The sequence below is a fragment of the Podarcis pityusensis genome, assembly GCF_964106645.2.
Source record: "Podarcis pityusensis genome assembly, chromosome: 12".
Classification (NCBI taxonomy): domain Eukaryota; kingdom Metazoa; phylum Chordata; class Lepidosauria; order Squamata; family Lacertidae; genus Podarcis; species Podarcis pityusensis.
Window position 1 is genome coordinate 12,107,912 of NC_138037.1, and position 21,045 is coordinate 12,128,956.

At 42.9% G+C, this 21,045-nt stretch overlaps 1 protein-coding gene across 6 annotated transcripts in view; it reads left to right on the forward strand.

Moving 5' to 3' along the window:
• The window catches only part of DPP6 (dipeptidyl peptidase like 6), a 483,312-nt gene that overhangs the window by 376,741 nt on the left and 85,526 nt on the right, over positions 1-21,045 (forward strand). For all 6 annotated transcript variants that reach the window (XM_080974041.1, XM_080974043.1, XM_080974040.1 and 3 more), the window contains exon 6: positions 10,703-10,755. In XM_080974041.1, the coding sequence (XP_080830167.1) occupies positions 10,703-10,755 (53 nt within the window). The remainder of the gene's footprint in view (positions 1-10,702; positions 10,756-21,045) is intronic.

A 21,045-nucleotide genomic window follows, 5' to 3' on the forward strand; every position in this document is an offset into this window, starting at 1 on the left:
GAAGGGTTTGTTTTGTTTTGAGCCAGGTTTTGTGCCTAGACTTCTAACTGGATAATTTATAGATTGCAGATTGAATTTTAAACTGTCTGGGCAAACAGAGACCTTCTAACGCCATGTACAAAGATCCATGGGCTTCTTGAGTGTCTAGATCTTAATAACTTGTAAGCACTGTATAGTGCTGTGCAAGGCCTTATGGTAATCTAAATTAACCACTGCAGTTTGTGTAATTGGTAATAAAAGGAACACCAGAAACTAAATGAAGGGGAAGTGGCTTTGCTGAGTGACAACAGTGAGATATTAAACAGAGAATACTTAATTGCTTTTATTATGAATGGCTAAAGCTGTAATGGTGTGACAGAGATAAAGAATTGCCCAGATCTTCCATAAAGCTATTTGTTCTTTGTTTCTAATTTAGCAGTCCATTATGGTGGTGTTAGCTAGCTAAAGTACAATTGAATAACTTAAGAAATTCAAGATTTCTGCGGGAACATACATAATGCACTGAGACTTTTAGGGCTGCTACAATAGAAGTTATCTGTTTTCTGGTTAATGCGATGTGACTGCATATTGCTGAAAAACATGGAGGAAATTAATCATTGCTGTAATTAGAACCAGCCCAATTATTGGCTGGGGAAGGATTGATTTAGGAACTATGGCTAAGCTATGCCACACCCTGTGATTAAATTAAGTGACCAGATGTAAAGCATCTATGCCTTTAATCACCGTGTAGAAGGTGCTGCTTGCCTTTGAAAGGTGAGGAACGATACATCAACATCACCTTATTTTATTGTTCTATATTTTAAAACAGGTAGTTTTGGAGCAATATTCTGTTCAGTTCTTCAGTATATTGGCACTGTCAGGGAATGGGGGAAAACCCTTTCTACTGCAAATCACTTAGAGATCTAGCAGTAGTTCCTGATCTACCTTCTGGCCATTCCTCAAAATTCATGGCTGAATTTTTCTGTTTAGATTGGATAATATGTGTGATCAAAAGCTGCAATCTATAGCCAATGGGAAATGCAGATATTCATCTCTAATTATTCATCTCTTATATCCAGCTTGCTTTTACCACGGTTAAACACTGAGTTCTTGTCCTTTACTATGATCACTTATGTATTAGGCTACCAAATAACAGCTAGTTTAGCTCTGTTGTGAGAGAGCTCAGCCTTCAAAAGCAGGCCACATCTTTGCATTAGCTATTTTGCTTGACTTATGTCTAGACATTCTTTGCCCATCTCAGAGTAAAGCAAATTCTCTTTTCTGCCTTCTTCAAGGGCAAACACGCATTGCCCCCATACTTCGCTTTGTTTGCTTAGCAACAGCTGACCCTAAATATTCAAAACATGCTGCTTTATTGGGGCAGTGTCTTATTGTTTTATTGTAGTTTTGCTTAACATTGCATTGCTATGGCATTGTAGTTTCTCTGTTTCATTGTTTGCTATATATACATATTTTATTTGTTATTTTGCAAACCACACAGAGACTGACTTGAGTATTAAGCAGTATATAAATATATGAAGTAAGTAAATTAACAATATGAAAATCTACCAGCCCTGGATGGAGTTCATACATATAGTGGTACCTCAGGTTATGATCTTAATTCATTCTGGAGGTCCGTTATTAACCCGAAACGGTTCTTAACCTGAGGTGCGCTTTCGCTCATGGGGCCTCCCGCTGCTGCCGCTGCGCCGCCAGTGCGCAATTTCCGTTCCCATCCTGCGGCAAAGTTCTCAACCCGAGGTGCTACTTCCAGGTTAGCAGAGTTTGTAACCCAAAGTGTTTGTAACCCGAGGTACCACTGTATTCCTATAAGGAAAACTTCTGGCCTTTTAGGAATAGCCCATTTAAACGTTTTCTTCATTTCATTATACATAACCTATTTGTTTTATCAGACAATGCCTCCTAGGCACGTGGACCACTGTGATTTGCACATTTTGGGGTAAAATTATATAAAAAAAAAAGCTTGACAACTTTGGAGTAAAATCCTTAAAAAAAAAAAAAATCAACAACTTCGGGTGGCCCTCACACATATTCACTTCATCAAATCTGGCCCTCTTTCAAAAACGTTTGGGCACCCCTGATTTAGATCACCCATACTTGCAAGAACAGTGTGGCCCCTGAACCCTCCCACCCATGACTCAAGTGGGTGCCATCAGTTGTCTGAAGTGGGCCAGAGCATTGAGCCAATGTACTGTACATGAAGCGAAGCAGCCTTCGTGAAGCAAGCAGGCACGGCAAACTCTGTTAAGGACCCTTAAGGTGTTGTTGCTTTCTTAGCAGCTGCCCTAATTTATTCGAAGAAAAAAGAAAAGGAGTAATAAAAAAGAAGAAAGCGCTTCACCTTTTAGTCACTCTGTCACTGCCAATAGTTTGACTCCAGTGGAGCTAACTTGGTGCTGTGAGGGACAGGTGGCCGAGCAGCAAAAAAAGAAAGCTTTTGTAATTGCTTGGCATGTCAGCAATGTGCTCGGGAACATAGGCACCAGTTGGCAGATTGGATTAAAGTCCTCCTACGGGTTGGCTTGGGTATGCTTAATACCTGCACTCCAGATTGCCACTACAAACATTAAAAAGTGCAAACTAAACCCCAGTACAAGGGATGGTGTTGGAGTGGCCACTTACGTGTTGCCAGAAAAAAGCAAAAAAGCAAAGACTTCACCACAAAAGGAGACAAAAGATTATGCACATTTGCATTTGAAAAGTGATGGTGATGATACTTATTACTGCACCGGCAGGGCCTAGGGCAAGTTACAGCCATTTAAAACTCAGTATTAAAAGAAGTTAAAACCCATAACAGTCCCAGTAATAGGATAGGTCCTAAAAATGCAAAGCTCTGGTATCAAAAGCCAGAACAAAGAGGAGTGTCTTCAGCATCAGTTGGAAGCTGTGCAGTGATGGTGCCAGACACATCTCTGTGGGGAAGGAGTTCCATGGCTTAGGGGCTGCCACTAAGAAGGCGCTCTCCCAGGCCGCCACCACTACTGAACCTCTTAGGGCAGCAGAACTACCAGCCCCACCCCCACCCTTAATAACAGCCAAAAGGTTCTGTAGGGAAGAAGGCAGTCTCTTGGATATTTGGGGTTTAATACATTATTTAGAAATAATCACTTTAAATAGAAATACGATTCATCTTACGATGGTGGAGAAGGCTGAGGTCAGGTGACATTTCTGCTCCTCAGTCTGCTGTCCAGGTGCTGACTATGAATCACAGAATTGTAGAGTTGGAAGGGATCCTGAGGCTCACCTGGTCCAATCCCCTGCAATGCAGGAATATGCAGTTGTTCCTTACGAGGATCAAACCTGCAACCTTGGCATTACAGTGGTACCTCGGGTTACATACGCTTCTGGTTACAGACTACGCTAACCCAGAAATAGTACCTTGGGTTAAGAACTTTGCTTCAGGATGAGAACAGAAATTGTGCTCTGGCGGCGCAGCAGCAGCAGGAGGCCCCATTAGCTAAAGTGGTGCTTCAGGTTAAGAACAGTTTCAGGTTAAGAACAGACCTCCAGAATGAATTAAGTACTTAACCCGAGGTACCACTGTATCAGCACCATGCTCTAACCAACTGAGCTATCACTGTGTGGCAGACAACTGGTCACACAGTGATCTGGTCATACAACTTCAAGGCCCCTGAAAGCTCTCTTCTGATGGCTTATTCATCTTTAAACCAGACTTAGCCCTCCAGATAGAGGACACAGTCCAATAGAGGACAATCTTCTTGACGAACTGGCGTGGCTAGCATGCAGCTCCCTTCATCACTTGATTAGCCAATGCTTCAGCTCTGTTCACTCCAAAACATTTTCTCCAAAAGTGAAGGGGGATCTCACCTGCTGGCTTCACTTGTGCTTGGTCAATGTTAGGTGTGAGCAAAGCTTTACATGTCTAGAACTGTATGCGCATAGGTTCTTTGCTGTGAAAAGATCTCTGGACCATGAAGGTCCCCCAACTGTGCATACGGGGAGCACATCCACATGCTGTTAGATGACTGCAGAGCTCAGTTTGTGCTTGCCAGTATCCCACTGCTTCCTTCCTTCCACATCTGTAGGCGAGAGCACAGCAAGTATGACCCAAGCTGAATATGTGACCCATCTTTGTTGAAAGGTGTTTCATTAGTTTGAACCCTGGGTGATGGGAAAGTTTTGGCTGTGTTGATTAATCTTCAGTTGATTTGTGGGTGATGAGCGTGTGTCTCTCCAAGCACATCTAGGTTTATGGTTCTGGAGAACCTCAACATTCATTCTAGGACTGCCTTGCCATGGGTGTCCCAAGACTTCATAGCTTTAATGGCAGCCATAGACTTGCCCACACTTTGGGTCTGAGCAGGAAGATGGTGATTTGAGAATGGGGGATTTTTTCTTGATTCATTTTTTGTGGTCAGAACATTCCCTGGTGAGATTTAAAACTCACAGTGGCCACTTCCTTCCAAAGGAGTAGTGGACTTATCTGGAAAGATTGATTCTCAGAGTTGTCTAGGAGTTTGCAGTAGACATGTTCCTGATAAAGCCCTTGATTCTCTGTGGGATACTGAGATTATTGTAAGCACTGACACAACAGTTCCCAACTACTCTTTTCCACTGTATGGAGCCTGGTTCAACCCAGCTCCTTAGTTTACCCAGAATCTGGGGTGACAAAGCAATTAGGAATTAGACAAAAGAGATTGCACATCCCTGATGGCTGGCCTGTGTCAGAAGAAAGACAGAGGACTGTAGTCCGACCAATTCTCCTGGACTTCTTGGTGGCTTTTGACACCAACCATTGTATCCCTTAGTAATGGTGTGTGTGTATGGCAGTCTAAATACACGAGCAGAGATTTTTTTTAAAAAAACACCTCTGCAATGTCGTTGTGCAGAAAATACTTCTCAGATATTGCTAGAAATACATGCATTTCCACAGTTTTAGGGGCAGAAATAGATTCGTGTGAAATATCTGCCACCAACGCTATAGAAAAATCTATTAATGATGACAGGTGGCAAGGGATCTCCACACAGTCTGTCATCATCAAGAGGAGACGCTAAGGCTGTATAAACTGCCAAAATGGCTTACTTGAAGGTCGTTTGTGCTGTTATGTGCCACAAAAATAGCTCAGCAATTGGGGGGAGGGACTGTAGCAGCCTATGGTCAGTATGACAAGATGTGTTTCTATTTGTATTATAGTAGTTATATCCAAATTTGTGTATACTTCTCTCTATCATATGTGTGTGTGTGTGTGTGTGTATATAATACACATAAATTAGCAAATGTTAGGAAATTTCCTCTTTTTTGGTGATGAATTAGGTGCCCACCCTAAATAACAACTTATATAAAAGAGGGAGGGAGTCAGTTGCCTTCAGAAAAGCAGCCGTTTCATATGCACCCATCCAGGGTACTCAAAAACTTAAAAACACAGGAGAGTCACTTTTTAATCTCCAGAGAGATGGTGCCAAGTGAAAGTCATCAGACAGGGCATTCCATAGTGATATGTACATAGACTGCCATGCTCTTACAGTTGCTTCAGCTGATCTTTAGTTTTCAGGTGAATGAAACACAGAGTTGGACCCCCTCCAACGCAATGGAAGAAATGAGGCATAATGGTCAGACGTGTGATAGAATTCCAGGAGGAGGTAGCTCAATACAGAGTTCTGAAGTTCTTTATTCCTGATCCTGACTTCCATCCTCCCTGGTCTCATCAAATTTATCCATTTGTTTGTTTGTTTTCTTTGCATACCACCCCTGCAAGCAAGTTCTGCGTGTGGTTGCCAGAGACATAAAAGATACAAGCCACAACAAAATGCTAAAACCAGAATAAAACAAATCTTTCTATCTAGCTATATATACACATGTGTTTTATGCTGATTCTACGTCATGGGGTGTGTGTGTGAGAGTGTGCATGCATGCATGTGTGCCCGGCAAGACATAAAATCAGCATAAAATGCACAGCTGGTAAAACAGTTTAAACCAGCAAGGGAGTGCTTGGTGCAAAAACTGAGGCACCTGATGGGTTGTAGTGACAAGAAGGACAAGGAGGTATTCACCTGGAACCTTAAAGACCATAGTGTGGAAACCAGATAATCCTCCCTGGGATTTCATAGATCAGGCACCACCACACTTCCTGGCAACCATCTGCCACAATTAATTGGGGGAACTTGGAGAAGGGCACCCCAAGAAAATATTGAGGTCCAGGCAGCTACGTATAGGAGAGAAAGAGCCTTCTGGTAGCATGTCCCCAGGTTCATAGAATCATAGAATCATAGAGTTGGAAGAGACCACAAGGGCCATCGAGTCCAACCCCCTGCCAAGCAGGAAACACCATCAGAGCACTCCTGACATATGGTTGTCAAGCCTCTGCTTAAAGACCTCCAAAGAAGGAGACTCCACCACACTCCTTGGCAGCAAATTCCACTGTCGAACAGCTCTTACTGTCAGGAAGTTCTTCCTAATGTTTAGGTGGAATCTTCTTTCTTGTAGTTTGGATCCATTGCTCCGTGTCCGCTTCTCTGGAGCAGCAGAAAACAACCTTTCTCCCTCCTCTATGTGACATCCTTTTATATATTTGAACATGGCTATCATATCACCCCTTAACCTCCTCTTCTCCAGGCTAAACATGCCCAGCTCCCTTAGCCGTTCCTCATAAGGCATCGTTTCCAGGCCTTTGACCATTTTGGTTGCCCTCCTCTGGACACGTTCCAGTTTCTCAGTGTCCTTCTTGAACTGTGGTGCCCAGAACTGGACACAGTACTCCAGGTGAGGTCTGACCAGAGCAGAATACAGTGGCACTATTACTTCCCTTGATCTAGATGCTATACTCCTATTGATGCAGCCCAGAATTACATTGGCTTTTTTAGCTGCCGCGTCACACTGTTGGCTCATGTCAAGTTTGTGGTCAACCAAGACTCCTAGATCCTTTTCACATGTACTGCTCTCAAGGTGTCACCCATCTTGTATTTGTGCCTCTCATTTTTTTTGCCCAAGTGCAATACTTTACATTTCTCCCTGTTAAAATTCATCTTGTTTGTTTTTGCCCAGTTCTCTAATCTGTCAAGGTTGTTTAAGTTGCTTAGAGAACCTTCAGGAGGAAGAGCAGAATATTGGTTGTGATAATGATAGTAGTTGTAGTAGTTTCAGTAGTAGTAAATAATGATGTAAAGGCTTTTACAAATGGAAGAAAACTGTATCTCCACATTGCGAGCCTGTATATGTTCATGGCCTGCTTTTGCACTGATTCCAGAAAGGTAAAGAAGCCGATTCAGACATAGATTGGTTCCGATTCATTACAGAATGTCATGACCAGGCAGCGCTGAGAGTTTTTCATTTGACAATTAGCCCTTTCAGCCTCGAAAAGATTTAAAACAAGAGGGGAAAAAATAACATCTGTTATTCTGCTATGAAAATGAACTCTTCTAGTGACAGGCTGGCTGAGTGATTGATGGATGATGCAGGACAAGAGGAACAAGGACTGAGTTGCTCTGTGGGGGCTTCATTTTAGAGGTGGTGCTCCGCAATGTGCTGAAGCAACGAAAGAGAAACCATCTAATATCCAGTTAAGTGTGAGCAACCTGGGCCAAGGACAGTTAAGGCTCCAATAGTATGCACACTTACCTAGCAATAAGCTGTTCTGAAAAGATGTGTATAGGAGTGCATTACCAATATCATTCAGTTTTAAAGAGATTTAAGGCTGCAGATGGGTAGAGGGGAACAACAACAACAACAACAACAACAACAACAACAACAACAACAACAACAACAACAACTTGCCATTGCCTCTGAGGTTGCTCCCAGGCCATTCAAAGTCTTATAACTTTCAGGCGCCTGATGCTCATCATCATCATTATTTATTAAATTTGTATCCCACCCTATACCCACAGGTATACCATCCAGGTATCTTGAGTGCCTTTAAGATCCTTCCAAGTGGTAAGGGGAATTCCACCATGCTTCAACTGCTGATGTGCACTAAAATGTTGTCTTCATGGGCTCATTGTACAGAGACCCACAAGTTAGCCACAGCTCGTGAAGTGGAACAGGTTGAATTGAATTTTGGGTCTTCTCTTCAGTTGAAGAGGTTTGGCTGTAAATTAGGGATGGGGGATTTGTGACCTCCCCCTAGATGTTTTTGGACTCCAGCTCCCCTCGTCGCTGACCACTCACCCTGCTGGCTCCCCTGATGGGAGTTGAAATCCAGCAGCATCTGGTAGACCTCAGATTCCCCATCCCTGGTTTCAATCCTTCAGCCATTCTTTTGACAGGTTGCAATCACCCAAACCTTTTTCATAGAGGTTTTTGTGAGGATAAAATTAGGTTGCCTGAGGTCCTTAGGCAAGGACAGGATACAAATGCGAAGAGAAATATTATAACTGTACATTACAATTTTGTTTATATATCAGAAGGGTTTGTTCTTCTCTAAATTATGGCTTTGAAAGAGGAGATTTGGTTTGGATTGCCCAGTTAGGCCTACTTATAACTGGCTCATTTTGAGCACCGCAATTTAGATGGCTCAGTAATGTTGTTAATGACTATTGAAAACGCATCATGGCAATTAGAAGCAGGAGTATTTCATTACCAAAGGCTCTGACACTAGTGCACACCGCAAGTACGTTTTAGCATGTTCTACAGAGAAGTTGTTTACAGGGAAGCAATTAGCTCCCTGTTGTTCCAAATCCAATTGAATGTGCATTCTCAGGACAGGCTGGGGAATGAGGAGGAGAAGGAAGGTGAAATGAAACTAGCTTTTCATCCTGGCTCAGGGATTGGGAGGGAGACCACAGCCACTTAGGTCTGTATTTGTTAATGTAAGGACTCTGGCCTCTGGGACTAGCAGCACAGAGAGTACCCTTGGCCAAAATTATTTTACTGGGCCATTTGAGGGGAAGCAACCTTTAACTGCAGAATTGTCAGCCCTGAGTCAAAGGCAGGCAAAGTCTATTAAAAATTGTTCCCCAAGCATCTTTGTGCTTTCCCTCTTGGATTTTAAATTGTTATAAACCTTGCAGAAGCAACACTATTACATTCACTACAAACTGTTTAAGCACAGCATATTGAGATACAGGTCTTCTAACACTACAAATATCCAACTTTAAGTGATAAAATCAATAAGCAGAGAAGGAAACAATATAAATCAAACATTTTTGAATTCTGCCTTCCATCTTACAAATTTGTAATTTTAAACATTCCTGTTTCAAACCATTGCTATTTTTCTTGTTCCCAATGCGCAAACCATTGCTATTTTTCTTGTTCCCAATGCGTCACGTATAGAATTCTATCAGCTACAATCATGTGCCAAAGATAGCTGATGACCCTCACAGTCCCTTCCAACTCTACAATTCTATGATTCTGAGGTCTAGAAGACACCATGTTGGTAATCCATGATATATGCAACTAATTCTGTATGGCCTAGACTAGAGTTACAAGCCAGGAAGTGAAGCCCGGTGGGAAGTCTGCTTGGAGCAACAATGTTTATTAGAGGACATTTAGCAATGGATGCATTCGCTTTGCATGCAAAAAGTTCAACCCCCAACATCTTCAGGTGAGCCTGGGGAAGAAGTAGACGTCTATGTGACTCTCCTTTAACTGCCATGGCTTCCATCAAGGAAGATGGTGAGAATTCTCCTCTACACAAAACTACAGTTCTTAAGATACCCCAGGAGAGGAAATGACCATGACTATTATAACCTTTTGATCTTTAAGTGAACAGCAATATTGAAAATGTAACGCATGCTCTAATATCAAACCCGCAATAGATTTGGTTGTTGGTAATCTAAAAATGTTTGTAGATGTTTTTAATGTTTGTAGATGTTCTTAATTGTTTTTAAATGGTTTAGGTTATGTTTTGTTCAGTTTTTAATTGTATTGCTTTTACTCTGTTCTTTGCTGCCTGGGCTCCCTTGGGAGGAAGGGTGAGAGAGATACTTAAAAAACAAAAGCAGCAGCAGCAACAGAGCGAGGGGTTCTTTTAAAGTAATAAGCCTCTTAGAAGGACCTCTCTTCCAGCTGAATAACTCATTAAGAGTGAGCAACCTGGTTGTCATTGCTGGTTTACACTTCTCTCCCCACCCCCAGCTTCCTTTAATTTTTATTTCATCCTCGCAGGACTCCCAGAATTCAGTTCCTGGGGTCAAGAGTTTTTGCTTTTTTGACTTGCTGTAAGTTGGTAGCCCTGATAATAAACAGTGAGATCAAGCCTCCAGTTCAGAAGCAAGGCTTAAGCCAATAAACTCTCACATCACAGCTGGAAAAGGGCACCATGACTTTCTCTCCTGTGCTAGCAGATGTAATGCCTGGGCATATTTACAGTGAGATAGAACAGAGTGATGGACTGTTTGCCTGTCATAGCTGTGCACCCTGCCTCTGCTAGACCAATGTGTCCTCATTAAAGCTTGTTCCAAATTTAGCTATTGCTGGGAGCATGTGCCCCTAGCATAATCAAAGGCCCTGTATCCACAGCGATGACAGAGAGCATCTGGAGTGATAGGACTCGCCAAACGTTCTAATAAGGTGTGAGGTGGAAAGAATACACAGCCGTGCTAGGTGAATTAATTCTCTCTCCCTCTCTATGACAGAACGAAATTGGTTTTTGTATCTCCCCACCCACCCCACTCTGCTTTGCAAATGCAATTAAGCACAAAACAAATACCAGGTATTTCCTCATCCTAGAGCTGTAGCGATAACAGAATCTTGACACTTTACATTACTAATCCCCTTTTTTTCTCTCACTTTAATTTCATTCTGCAGACGTATCAGCATTCGTATACAGCTTTTTATGTCCTCCGAAAACTGCCTGATGGGTAAGTGATATGATGTGGTACCTGGGGTATCTGCAGATTAGAAGAGCTGCTGGGAAGTGAACCGTCCTAAGCAATGTGGGCTTGTGTCCCGGTGCTTTAATCATTCAACACTGGCAGAGCCTATAATGGAATAAGGGCCTTTCCTTGAAAAGGGAACACAGTGAATCTCAACGTTGAACGGCATGATCCAATAGTGAGCAGCAAAGTGTTGCACTGATGTCAGCTCCACCCACGTCCCCTCCTTCATCCTTCATTTTAGAATAGTGAGAGAAACCTGCTGAATCAGACCAAAGGTCCATCTACTCCAACATCCTGCCTCCTGTTGGAAGCCCACATTCAGGACCCAAGCACAATAACTCTCTTCTGCCGTTATTCCCGAGCAACTGTGTTCAGTGCCTCTAATTCCAGTGGTTGCATATAGCCATCGTGACTATAGCCTTATCCTCCATGAATTTGTCTATTACTCTTTCAAAGCTATCCAAGCTAAAGGCCGTGATCACATATTTTGGAAGCAAGTTCCACAAACTCATTATGTGCTTTGTGAAGAAACGCTTCCTTTTGGCTCTCCTGAAATTTTGGAACAAACGTCTTCTGGGTCATCCTCATGTTGCAGCATTCAACTGGCGTAAAAGAAGGATTCACATCCTTTTGAACTTAATGTCCAGTTGTTTGTTGGACCTGATCTTCAGCACTTCCTCTCTGCAGATGCACGCTTTGCTAAGAGTGTGTTTCACGATGCAGTTACACAATTCCACTAGCTGACGTGTTGCCACAGAATAACATCTTAGGTGAAACATCACCTCGTGCGTTGGTTACTGACTTGTGTTTGATTTGCACAGGGGCTGTAACAACAGGATCACATAGTAATATGATTTGGGGCTGGTGCAGCTAGTGGAAAGAGATTTATTTCTGAAAACAGATGTCCAGAGGCTTATCACATCCCAAAAAAGCCCTTCAGAATAGTATTAATTTAGAACAATTAGCAGTGGACACACACTGAATCATTTGCACATCTGATTCAACCCTTCCGTTTGCGTGAGCATCAACCTTGAAAATATAGTTTTAGTTTTACTTATTATCTACTTTATTAAAATATTTTTAAACCACCCTTCATTGGTTTTGGCCCCAAAGCACCTAAAGGTACATCTCTTTCCATGATAGACCTTCTAGGGTGTTAAGATATGCAAGGAGGCAGAGGTAGACCTTAAAAGTACCATGCAATGCGGCATAGAAGGACCTTTTCTGTGTTGGCCCCACCATTGCATACATTTTGCCGGTGGGCCAAGATGCACCTTTTTGTATTCAGCTTTTGGTTGAAGGATGAGTTTAGAGCATCAATCCCTCTGCATTGTTGCTCGTGGTCTTACTTGCTGTGTGGTTGATACGACCTAATTGATGGATTAGTGTTCTTGTGCACTACTTGGCTTACTTGCTGTTTTTAGCCGTGCGTAACCAGCCCTGAGACAGCATAGCAAAGGATGAGCTATAAATGCATATAAATAATTATTTAAAACGTCAGGGTGGTATACAAAATAAGACAAAAAAAAGTCATATCACCATAAAATATAATCAGAGCATCTTTAAAAGGCAGTAAATCACAACAGGAATGGCTAAACAACTAAAATAGCCAATGAGAACAAAGGGCAAGGTGGTCCACAGTTTTGACGCTATATCAGAGAAGGCACTCTATCTCCCACTGACTTGTAGAAAAACCTCCCCAGCAGATTTTTAGCACATTGGCAGCCTGCTGCTCTACCAACTATATGGTTCCAAGCTGTTTAGGTCTTCAAAGCTATTTATTTATTTATTTATTTATTTATACAGACCCCGCCCATCTAGCTGGGTTTCCCCAGCCACTCTAGGCGACTTCCAACAAAAGATTAAAACTACATTAAAACATCAGTCATTAAAAACTTCCCTGAACCTTCCAATGTCTTCTAAACGTCAGATAGTTGTTTATTTATTTGACATCTGATGGGAGGGCGTTCCACAGGGTGGGCGCCACTACCAAGAAGGCCCTCTGCCTGGTTCCCTGTAACTTTGCTTCTCGCAGTGAGGGAACTGCCAGAAGGCCCTCGGCGCTCGGTTGAATGATGGGGTTTTAGACGCTCCTTCGGGTATACTGGACCGAGGCCATTTAGGGCTTTAAAGGTCAGCACCAACAGAAGTCAGCACCTTGAATTGGATCCACAAGCAAATAACCAGTGCAGTTAAGACTTACTTGTTGGTTTCCCTGTTATATGGCGGCACAGTGATTACTTGTTGGTTACTGATTGCAAAGTTCAGCAAATAGGAATCCTTGTCCCAAGAGAGAGAGAGTGATTTCAGTAGGTTTTTTTTTAAAAAAAGGAAACATCTAATTCTTTGTGACTGACATACAGTAAATTAGATTCAACATTTCAAACAGCAGCCTATTCTTCCCTGCTGTGAGGGCTTTTTAGATCAGAGCTGTAGTTCACTGCACACTGCAGCTCACTGATCTGTTGTTAGATCAGATCTGTGTTCCCTGGATTTCTATTGTATTCTTCATCAAAAGACGTTTTGTAAGCATGGGTTGGTCTGTAGATGGAGTGAGTCCCTCCCCCCCCCTTTTCGGGGTGTCCCAGTGAAGTTGATCGATCAGGAAAGTGGGGTCTGTTCTTCAGGCAATGCACCCAAATTATGGAAGGCTTTCCCTGGAAATACGCTACGTGCCAACTTTTTTTACATTCTTGCACAATTCTAGGACTTTCTGCCCAGACATTTATGAAAAAGTTCTCTCTCTCCTTCTGCCCAGACATTTATGAAAAGTTAACCCACTGATAGGTTTTAACCTTTCATATTAAATTTGCATTTTCCTTTATTTTATTTTAAAAAATGGAGTGTTATGTTTCTATTTCAGGTATTGTAACCTGCCCCTGAGACCTTTTAATATAGGGAAGCGTAAAAATACTCACTTCTGCAAGCTTAGGATAACTCTTTCAATGGCTATCAGTCAAAACAGCAAAATGAAATACCCGTGTTTGGAAGCAACATTATGACTAGTTGTGTTGTGTGCACCTGCTGGTACGCAGAGGGTTTTGCCAAGCTGATCCTTCACATTCTGGTGGACACTTACAATGATTTTGCTGCAGGCTGATGTGGTTAGAAGTCTGCATAATCTGGATTTTCAGCCTGCCCAGAGTGGGTGGGGTACAAATAATAAGATGATTGTTATTATTATTTCCTTCATGGCTGCCACTTGCTGATATGGTCATGCCATTGGGCCCCATATCCCTCGCCACACTTGTTTCAACCCTGACTCAACCTCTCCATTCCCTTCTCACTCTGCTGTCCATCTCAAGGGCCGGTTGACACAATAAGCAGAATCATGTGATAAACCCATTCTTCTGTTTGAGTTGTTAGCAATTGTCATTATGTTATAATAATAAATAAATATGTTCTTGTACACTGAGGCCACAGGCCACAAGAACTATATATTTCAGGTTTCCTTCCTCCATGGGAAAAACCTCCCTGCATTGTGGTGGTGGCATGAGGGAGGCAGAAGGTTGAAAGAAGCTGTTTTTAAAAAACCATTCAGATCCTGAGCTTAACTTTCTTCATATTTAGATGTTCCCAGTTGTGTTGCTTGAGTTGGTTCATCTCATATGCCATTGTTAGTTTATAATTTGCGCTTAGGAACATAGGATGTCATCCTACTAAGTCATCCTCACTGTAGACCTATTGACACCAATGGGTCAAAATGGCTTAAACCTATTAGTCCCAATGGAACTACTCTACAGTACATGTAACTCATGTTGAATATCACCCATAGAAAACTGCCTGATTCCAGGTCAGACTGTTTGTCTGTCTAGTTCAGTGTTGCAGTGAGTCTCTATGGCAGGGCTGCCCAGTCTGAAGTCCAGACATTCTTGGACTCCATCTCCTATATTGTTCAACCATTGACCATACTGGTTGGTGCTGATGGGAGATGGAGTCCAGCACTACCTGGAGGGCCCTGTGTTGGCTATCCCTGCTCTGTAGCCTTTTGCAGAGGTCTTTCCCATCACTTCCTAACTGGTCTTTTAAATCGGTGATGCCCGGAAGCTTCAGCACTCAAATAATGTCTTTCGCCACTGAGCTACAGTCCCTCACTTGAAGATACAGTGGTACCTCGGGTTAAGTACTTAATTCGTTCTGGAGGTCCGTTCTTAACCTGAAACTGTTCTTAACCTAAAGCACCACTTTAGCTAATGGGGCCTCCTGCTGCTGCCGCTGCACCACCGCTGCACAATTTCTGTTCTCATCCTGAAGCAAAGTTCTTAAACTGAGGTACTATTTCTGGGTTAGCAGAGTCTGTAACCTGAAGCGTATGTAACCTGAAGCGTATGTAACCCGAGGTACCACTGTATAGGGATTTTATAAAATCTGAAGAAAATGCTGTGTGCTGCAAACTGCCTTTCACATTCCTAGAATCAGTTTAGCTTGTGTCATTTTATTAAAATTATTTTTGATAAATGGTTAAGGTTTGTGAATTTAAGCCATTGTGCAGTTTATTTATGCTGCTAGAGAACCAAATATCCACTGTCTTCCCTATCACACATCATAGAGCTCTGATTCCTTTTTGCTGGCTGTGCCTCTGTCCGCAAACCCTATCATTCATATTATCTCTGAGAGCTTTCCAGCCATTTGAGTGGAACCTTAAGGTTCGAGCCACCATTATCCAGAAGAACACCTTTTATTATTCTTATTTTGCAAAGGGATGGTCCATTAATGCCCTTGTTTTCAGCGGCAGGTGTTCAAATTAGGGGCTTATTAGCACAGCAAAAAGCCTCCAGACTCCCGTGTCCATCTTCTCATTTGCTCCCCCCCCCCCCTTTCAGTCCATAATGTTGTGGATCAAGTTCATGCTGCACTAGGCTGCCATCTAGTGGGTTCTCTTATTTTCTGTAACTTGGGCTGCTGTCTTGCTGCTCCACAAAGCAATTCACACAAAATGGTTAATGTGGTGTTCTTCTTAACGCCAGATTCCAGTTGCACTGCACTGTGCTATGCTTCTGAGTTATGGAGAATCTAAATTTTAGGACAAGAATTCTTGTGTAGCTCTCTGTTTGACTGCACGACAGACTGCACATCATTTATTATTATTTCTTTTATATGTATTATTTCGTATGCAAACAATCTTTCCAATGAGAGCGTTACAAAACACATTCAGCTTTACTCCATCATAATGGTGTTGTGCAGAATCCTGTGGTTCATTTTCTTTTAGCGTGGCAGGTTATCATTGTGTTCTTCTGCTGGCATTATAAAGTGGTACTGAAGAGGATAAAAAGGCCTGATCACTTCCCCATTTCCCATCCAGCCTCTTGCAAGCATCTTGAAGGCCAAGTGACTCAGTGCAAATTAACAGTCTCTGGCACATAACCGGATGAAAACCAGCCTCCCTTTCAATACATTCTTTTTTGGTGGAGTGGTTACTCTGTGCCACATGAGTACAGCAGCAGCAAAAGCAACAACAACAACAACAACAACAACAACAAGCATGATCATTGTTACCATAAAATCGTAGAGTTCAAAGGGACCTTAGAGGTCCTCCAATCGAACCCCTGTCCATGGTGCCTGCCGAAGAAAGCTTATCACTTCCCATGCAATCAGCAGTTTGTTGTTGTTGTTGTTTAGTCGTTTAGTCGTGTCTGACATGGACCAGAGCACGCCAGGCACTCCTGTCTTCCACTGCCTCCCGCAGTTTGGTCAAACGCATGCTGGTAGCTTCGAGAACATTGCCCAACCATCTCGTCCTCTGTCGTCCCCTTCTCCTTGTGCCCTCAATCTTTCCCAACATCAGGGTCTTTTCCAGGGAGTCTTCTCTTCTCATGAGGTGGCCAAAGTAGTGGAGCCTCAGCTTCACAATCTGTCCTTCCAGTGAGCATTCAGGGCTGATTTCCTTAAGAATGGATAGGTTTGATCTTCTTGCAGTCCACAGGACTCTCAAGAGTCTCCTCCAACACCATAATTCAAAAGCATCAATTCTTTGGCGATCAGCCTTCTTTATGGTCTAGCTCAGTTTGTACTTCCCTACAAATGGTTCTAGTCTTGCTCTCTTGAGCAACAGATAACTAGCCTGCTCCAACTTCTGCAGTGACAGCCCTTTGGATCTTTGCAATCAAATCAGCATTCATTGTTTTTGTCAGGGATGCCAAATAAAATATTGAGGGAGAAGGTAAGCCCCACCCCACATAATCAGTTGTATGCCGAGGCTCACCCATACCATTTGAATAGCAATGCCCATCAACTTTGGGGGGCAGAACCCTCAAATATTTTATTGGAGGGGCCAAAGGGACCCCCCAAGTTGGCTCCTAAGGTTTCTGTGATGAATACCCCTCAACTTCAGTAGTCTTATGGGGAGGCAACAGCATTCAGTAATAAATGGAGCAAAACAGCCAGTTTAACAATAGTAACGCAACTCCACAATGCAGAATAAAGGCACCAGAGTAATCAATAAGTATGATGTAATGAATTCCATACAAAGCAGAGAACTCCGGATGATAGAAGCAGGCGAGGCAAACCAGAGAGGTGGCTGCAGATGTATCCAGAGTGCAAATGGAGCCTGGAAGATTTAGGAAAGTTGTCAGGCACTCTCGCTTCCTTTGCCGTGGTTTTATATTTAACAAGTGATCTATATAATGTGATGAATTAGAGGTGCACAGAAAGCCCACAGTAGACACGAAGTCTATCGGACTTCTTTGCTTTCATTCGTTGCAGAATCCATTATATTTCCGCAGAGCCGAAAGGACAGGATTATACGGGGCCGCCAGACAATGTATTTCTATCAGAGCATTGCTAAATGTGCCCCAGCTGCAACAAAACATGTCTCTCCCATATTGGTCTCTACAGCCACGGCAGGCACTGTAACCCTCCAGTGCTTGGACTTCACCCCTGAAGGCACATTCCTCCTTTGTCTCCCAAGACAGATGGATTCCAGCAACAACAACTAAATGTGGATGACAGAATAATAATATGAAGGTGAATAAAGAAACAAATAATGCACTTATGTTCTTCACATACAAAAGCTTCCGGCTTTACTCAACTCCAGGAACATCTGGGATAGTCTCCTTTTCTGAAACTCTGAAGAGCTGCTGCTGGCCAGTGTCAGAGGACACTGTTACTAGATGGACCAATGATCTACCTCTGTAGAAGGCAGTTTTCTATGCACCGTTTCAACCCAATCTTTTCTTTCCTTTTTAAATTACTCTGTTAATGAAGAAGGAAGGTAAGAATAATTAGGAAGAGGCACTCCAGGCTAATTATGCAGAGCCATCATTTATTTAATGAGGCACAATCTTCAGTACTAGAAAGAAAGAAACTGGAGCGCAAACAGTGCCAGATCAAGGAATATGGTGCAGACTCAGCCACTTCCACCTTCAGTCTTGCACAAAAAACAACACATCTTTTTACGTTCATCTGGCTGTGCCCTATTGGAGTTACCCAGCGATGCATTTGCTGCCTTGTGAATGTTTGATTTGCTGCTATGCTTCTGGATGATTAAATTCAAAGTAGTAAAGCTTAGATTCGGAATCTCCAGCTCCATGCTAGTTAAGGTTTGTGCAGAAATGGATTGCCAATAGTTCTTTGCAAGGCAATCCTTTTATAGCAGTTTGGTCTGGATATCTTTTGTGTCCCACAAAACACAAAAGTGTCAGAGAGTTCACTTCCTCCCAAAATTCATCTGTATCTCACAAATCAGGCATTGTTGACAAAACCCATCTAAACTCAATAGGCAACCCCCACCCCACCCATGTTTAAACATCTGGATTGCCAGTCATTCCTGCAGCAATTGAATGCTAGAACATGCTGCTGGAGATAACAGTGATCCTTCTCGGCATGTGGCTATGAAGCCCAGAAAACCAAGTGGCCTGCAAAATCTGTACAATATTTAATGCCTCTTAGAGCTCTTTCCTTCTAAGTGGTTCGTTTTATCATTCGGTTGCTTTCAGCTTCTTGCCTTCCCTTTGGTGGATAAGGCATAGCTTATAGCAGCTGAGTCAGAAGCCGAATTAGAGAAGCCAAATGAGGAATATGATGCCACCATCTCTTAAAGGAAAGGGAATCTTATCTCTGTCTACAGAACATTTTTGGGATGCCAAAGTTATCTACGCTGCAAAACTTGCAGTCCTGATCAATGATTCTGTGTCACCCAGACTGGATTACTGTAACTCCCTATTGTTCACCAGCCCTTGCCAGATTTTTAAATTGCTTCCAGAATTTTTCAAGGAATAGAAGGCTGCCAGCGTAGTGTCCCCAGTGGACAAACACTGGCTCCTGCTGTGATCTGAGCCTTGCAAGTTACATAGCAAGCTTGTACATGCTTTAGGACACCAGGCAGCATACTGTTTGAGGACACCTTGACCGATGCATCAGTACTATCATGAAAGAAGCAAAAATGGCTACAAGCACCCTCTACGATCCTGGGTGAACTTGCATTATGAAAACATTGCTGTGGTCTAAAATTCTCTTTTACCTCTGGAAGACTGTTCTTCCACTGCAGCTATTCTGTGACTGACACTGGCTTGTTTCATTATCTTCATCAAGTAGTTATTGTTGTTAAGAGGTGCATTCATGGAAAGCAGAAAATGAAGAAGCTAGACCAGGCTTCCTCAACCTCAGCCCTCCAGATGTTTTGAGACTACAATTGCCATCATCCCTGACCATTGGTCCTGCTAGCTAGGGATCATGGGAGTTGTAGGCCAAAAATATCTGGAGGGCTGAGGCTGAGAAAGCCTGAGCTAGACACAATTCGGTGGGGAGGGAATTCCACAACTTAAGGGTTGCCACAGGGAACGCCCATTCCTGTTATCCTGCCCCCCAACTTTCTGGGGTTGGAAGAACTACCAAGTGCTGCTCTTAACATCTGGTAGGGTCTGTAGGAAAGGAGGAGATCTTTCACATATTTGGGAACTAAGTCAACTAGGGCTTTAAACACTAACATGAGCACCTTGAATTGGACCTGGAAACAAACGGGGAGTCAATGCAGCTGCTTTAAGAACCGTGGCCAAGTCATCTCTGTCCAAAAAGGAGCCAGGAAAGAGCACTACTGTGCTCAGGTGTTGCTTGTGGGTTTCCTGTTGGACATTGCGAGAACAGGATGCTGGGTTACATGGGCCTTTGGGCTGAGGCAGCAGGGCTCTCCTTACATTCTTAGGAACCCATGTCTTGTCTAAACAAACATATAGGGAATATTACCTTTTTTTAAGGTAAAGGGACCCCTGACCATTAGGTCCAGTCGTGACTGACTCTGGGGTTGCAGTGCTCATCTCGCTTTATTGGCCGTGGGAGCCGGCGTACAGCTTCCGGGTCATGTGGCCAGCATGACTAAGCTGCTTCTGGCGAACCAGAGCAGTGCACAGAAACGCCATTTACCTTTCCTCTGGAGCGGTACCTATTTATCTACGTGCACTTTGACATGCTTTTGAACTGCTAGGTTGGCAGGAGCAGGGACCGAGCAACGGGAGCTCACCCTGTCATGGGGATTCAAAGTGCCGACCTTCTGATCTGCAAGTCCTAGGCTCTGTGGTTTAACCCACAGCGCCACAAATAATTGCACATTTTGTATCAAAGTTCAAGTTATACAGGGGGCATATCATCCTGTCTGGGAGATTTTCTCCCAGTTATAAAACCCTCTGTTAGAATTCAGAATGCCATTCATTCTCTGAGACACAGTTTCAGAGAGTGTGGGGTTTTTTGATTATCCGTTCAGGTAAGCTCTACAGTTCCTGTGTTTTTTCTTTCTCCTTGTACGTCTGCGTGTCTGCTGGGAAGTGCTTCTCATCCTGTCATTTTTCTCCTTTCCTCATTTGCAAGTGTTGAAGTAAACAAATCATGCATTTTTTTATTTTTTTTAACAAGGCCTTTTCTTTCTGTCAAAGTGTCTTGGTGCCTTCTGGAAACTTATGTTTTTCTCAACACTCACCAGCCTGCCACTAACATTAATTTCTTTCTATACTGCCCTCCTTTTTTGGCCATTATATAGGGACATTTCATTTCAGCCCCAGTTCCAATGCAGTTGAGAGACTGCAAAGCAGAGGCAGTCCTCTGTGAGTTAAACCAGGCAATAAACAACTCCAAGTGCATAGGGTGGAGACTCCATGTTCCATATCTTCCAACTTCTGATGAAGGGCAGTTGGATGCACAAGGAATTAATGGAACAGCAGTGAGCCAGTTTGGCATATTTGACATATTTTTTGCAGGACGGTGGGGGAACTGAACCAACCCATATTGGCTAAGGCACTACAAACAGTGATTATATCACATGCAGTTATCCCAATGAGCAGAAAA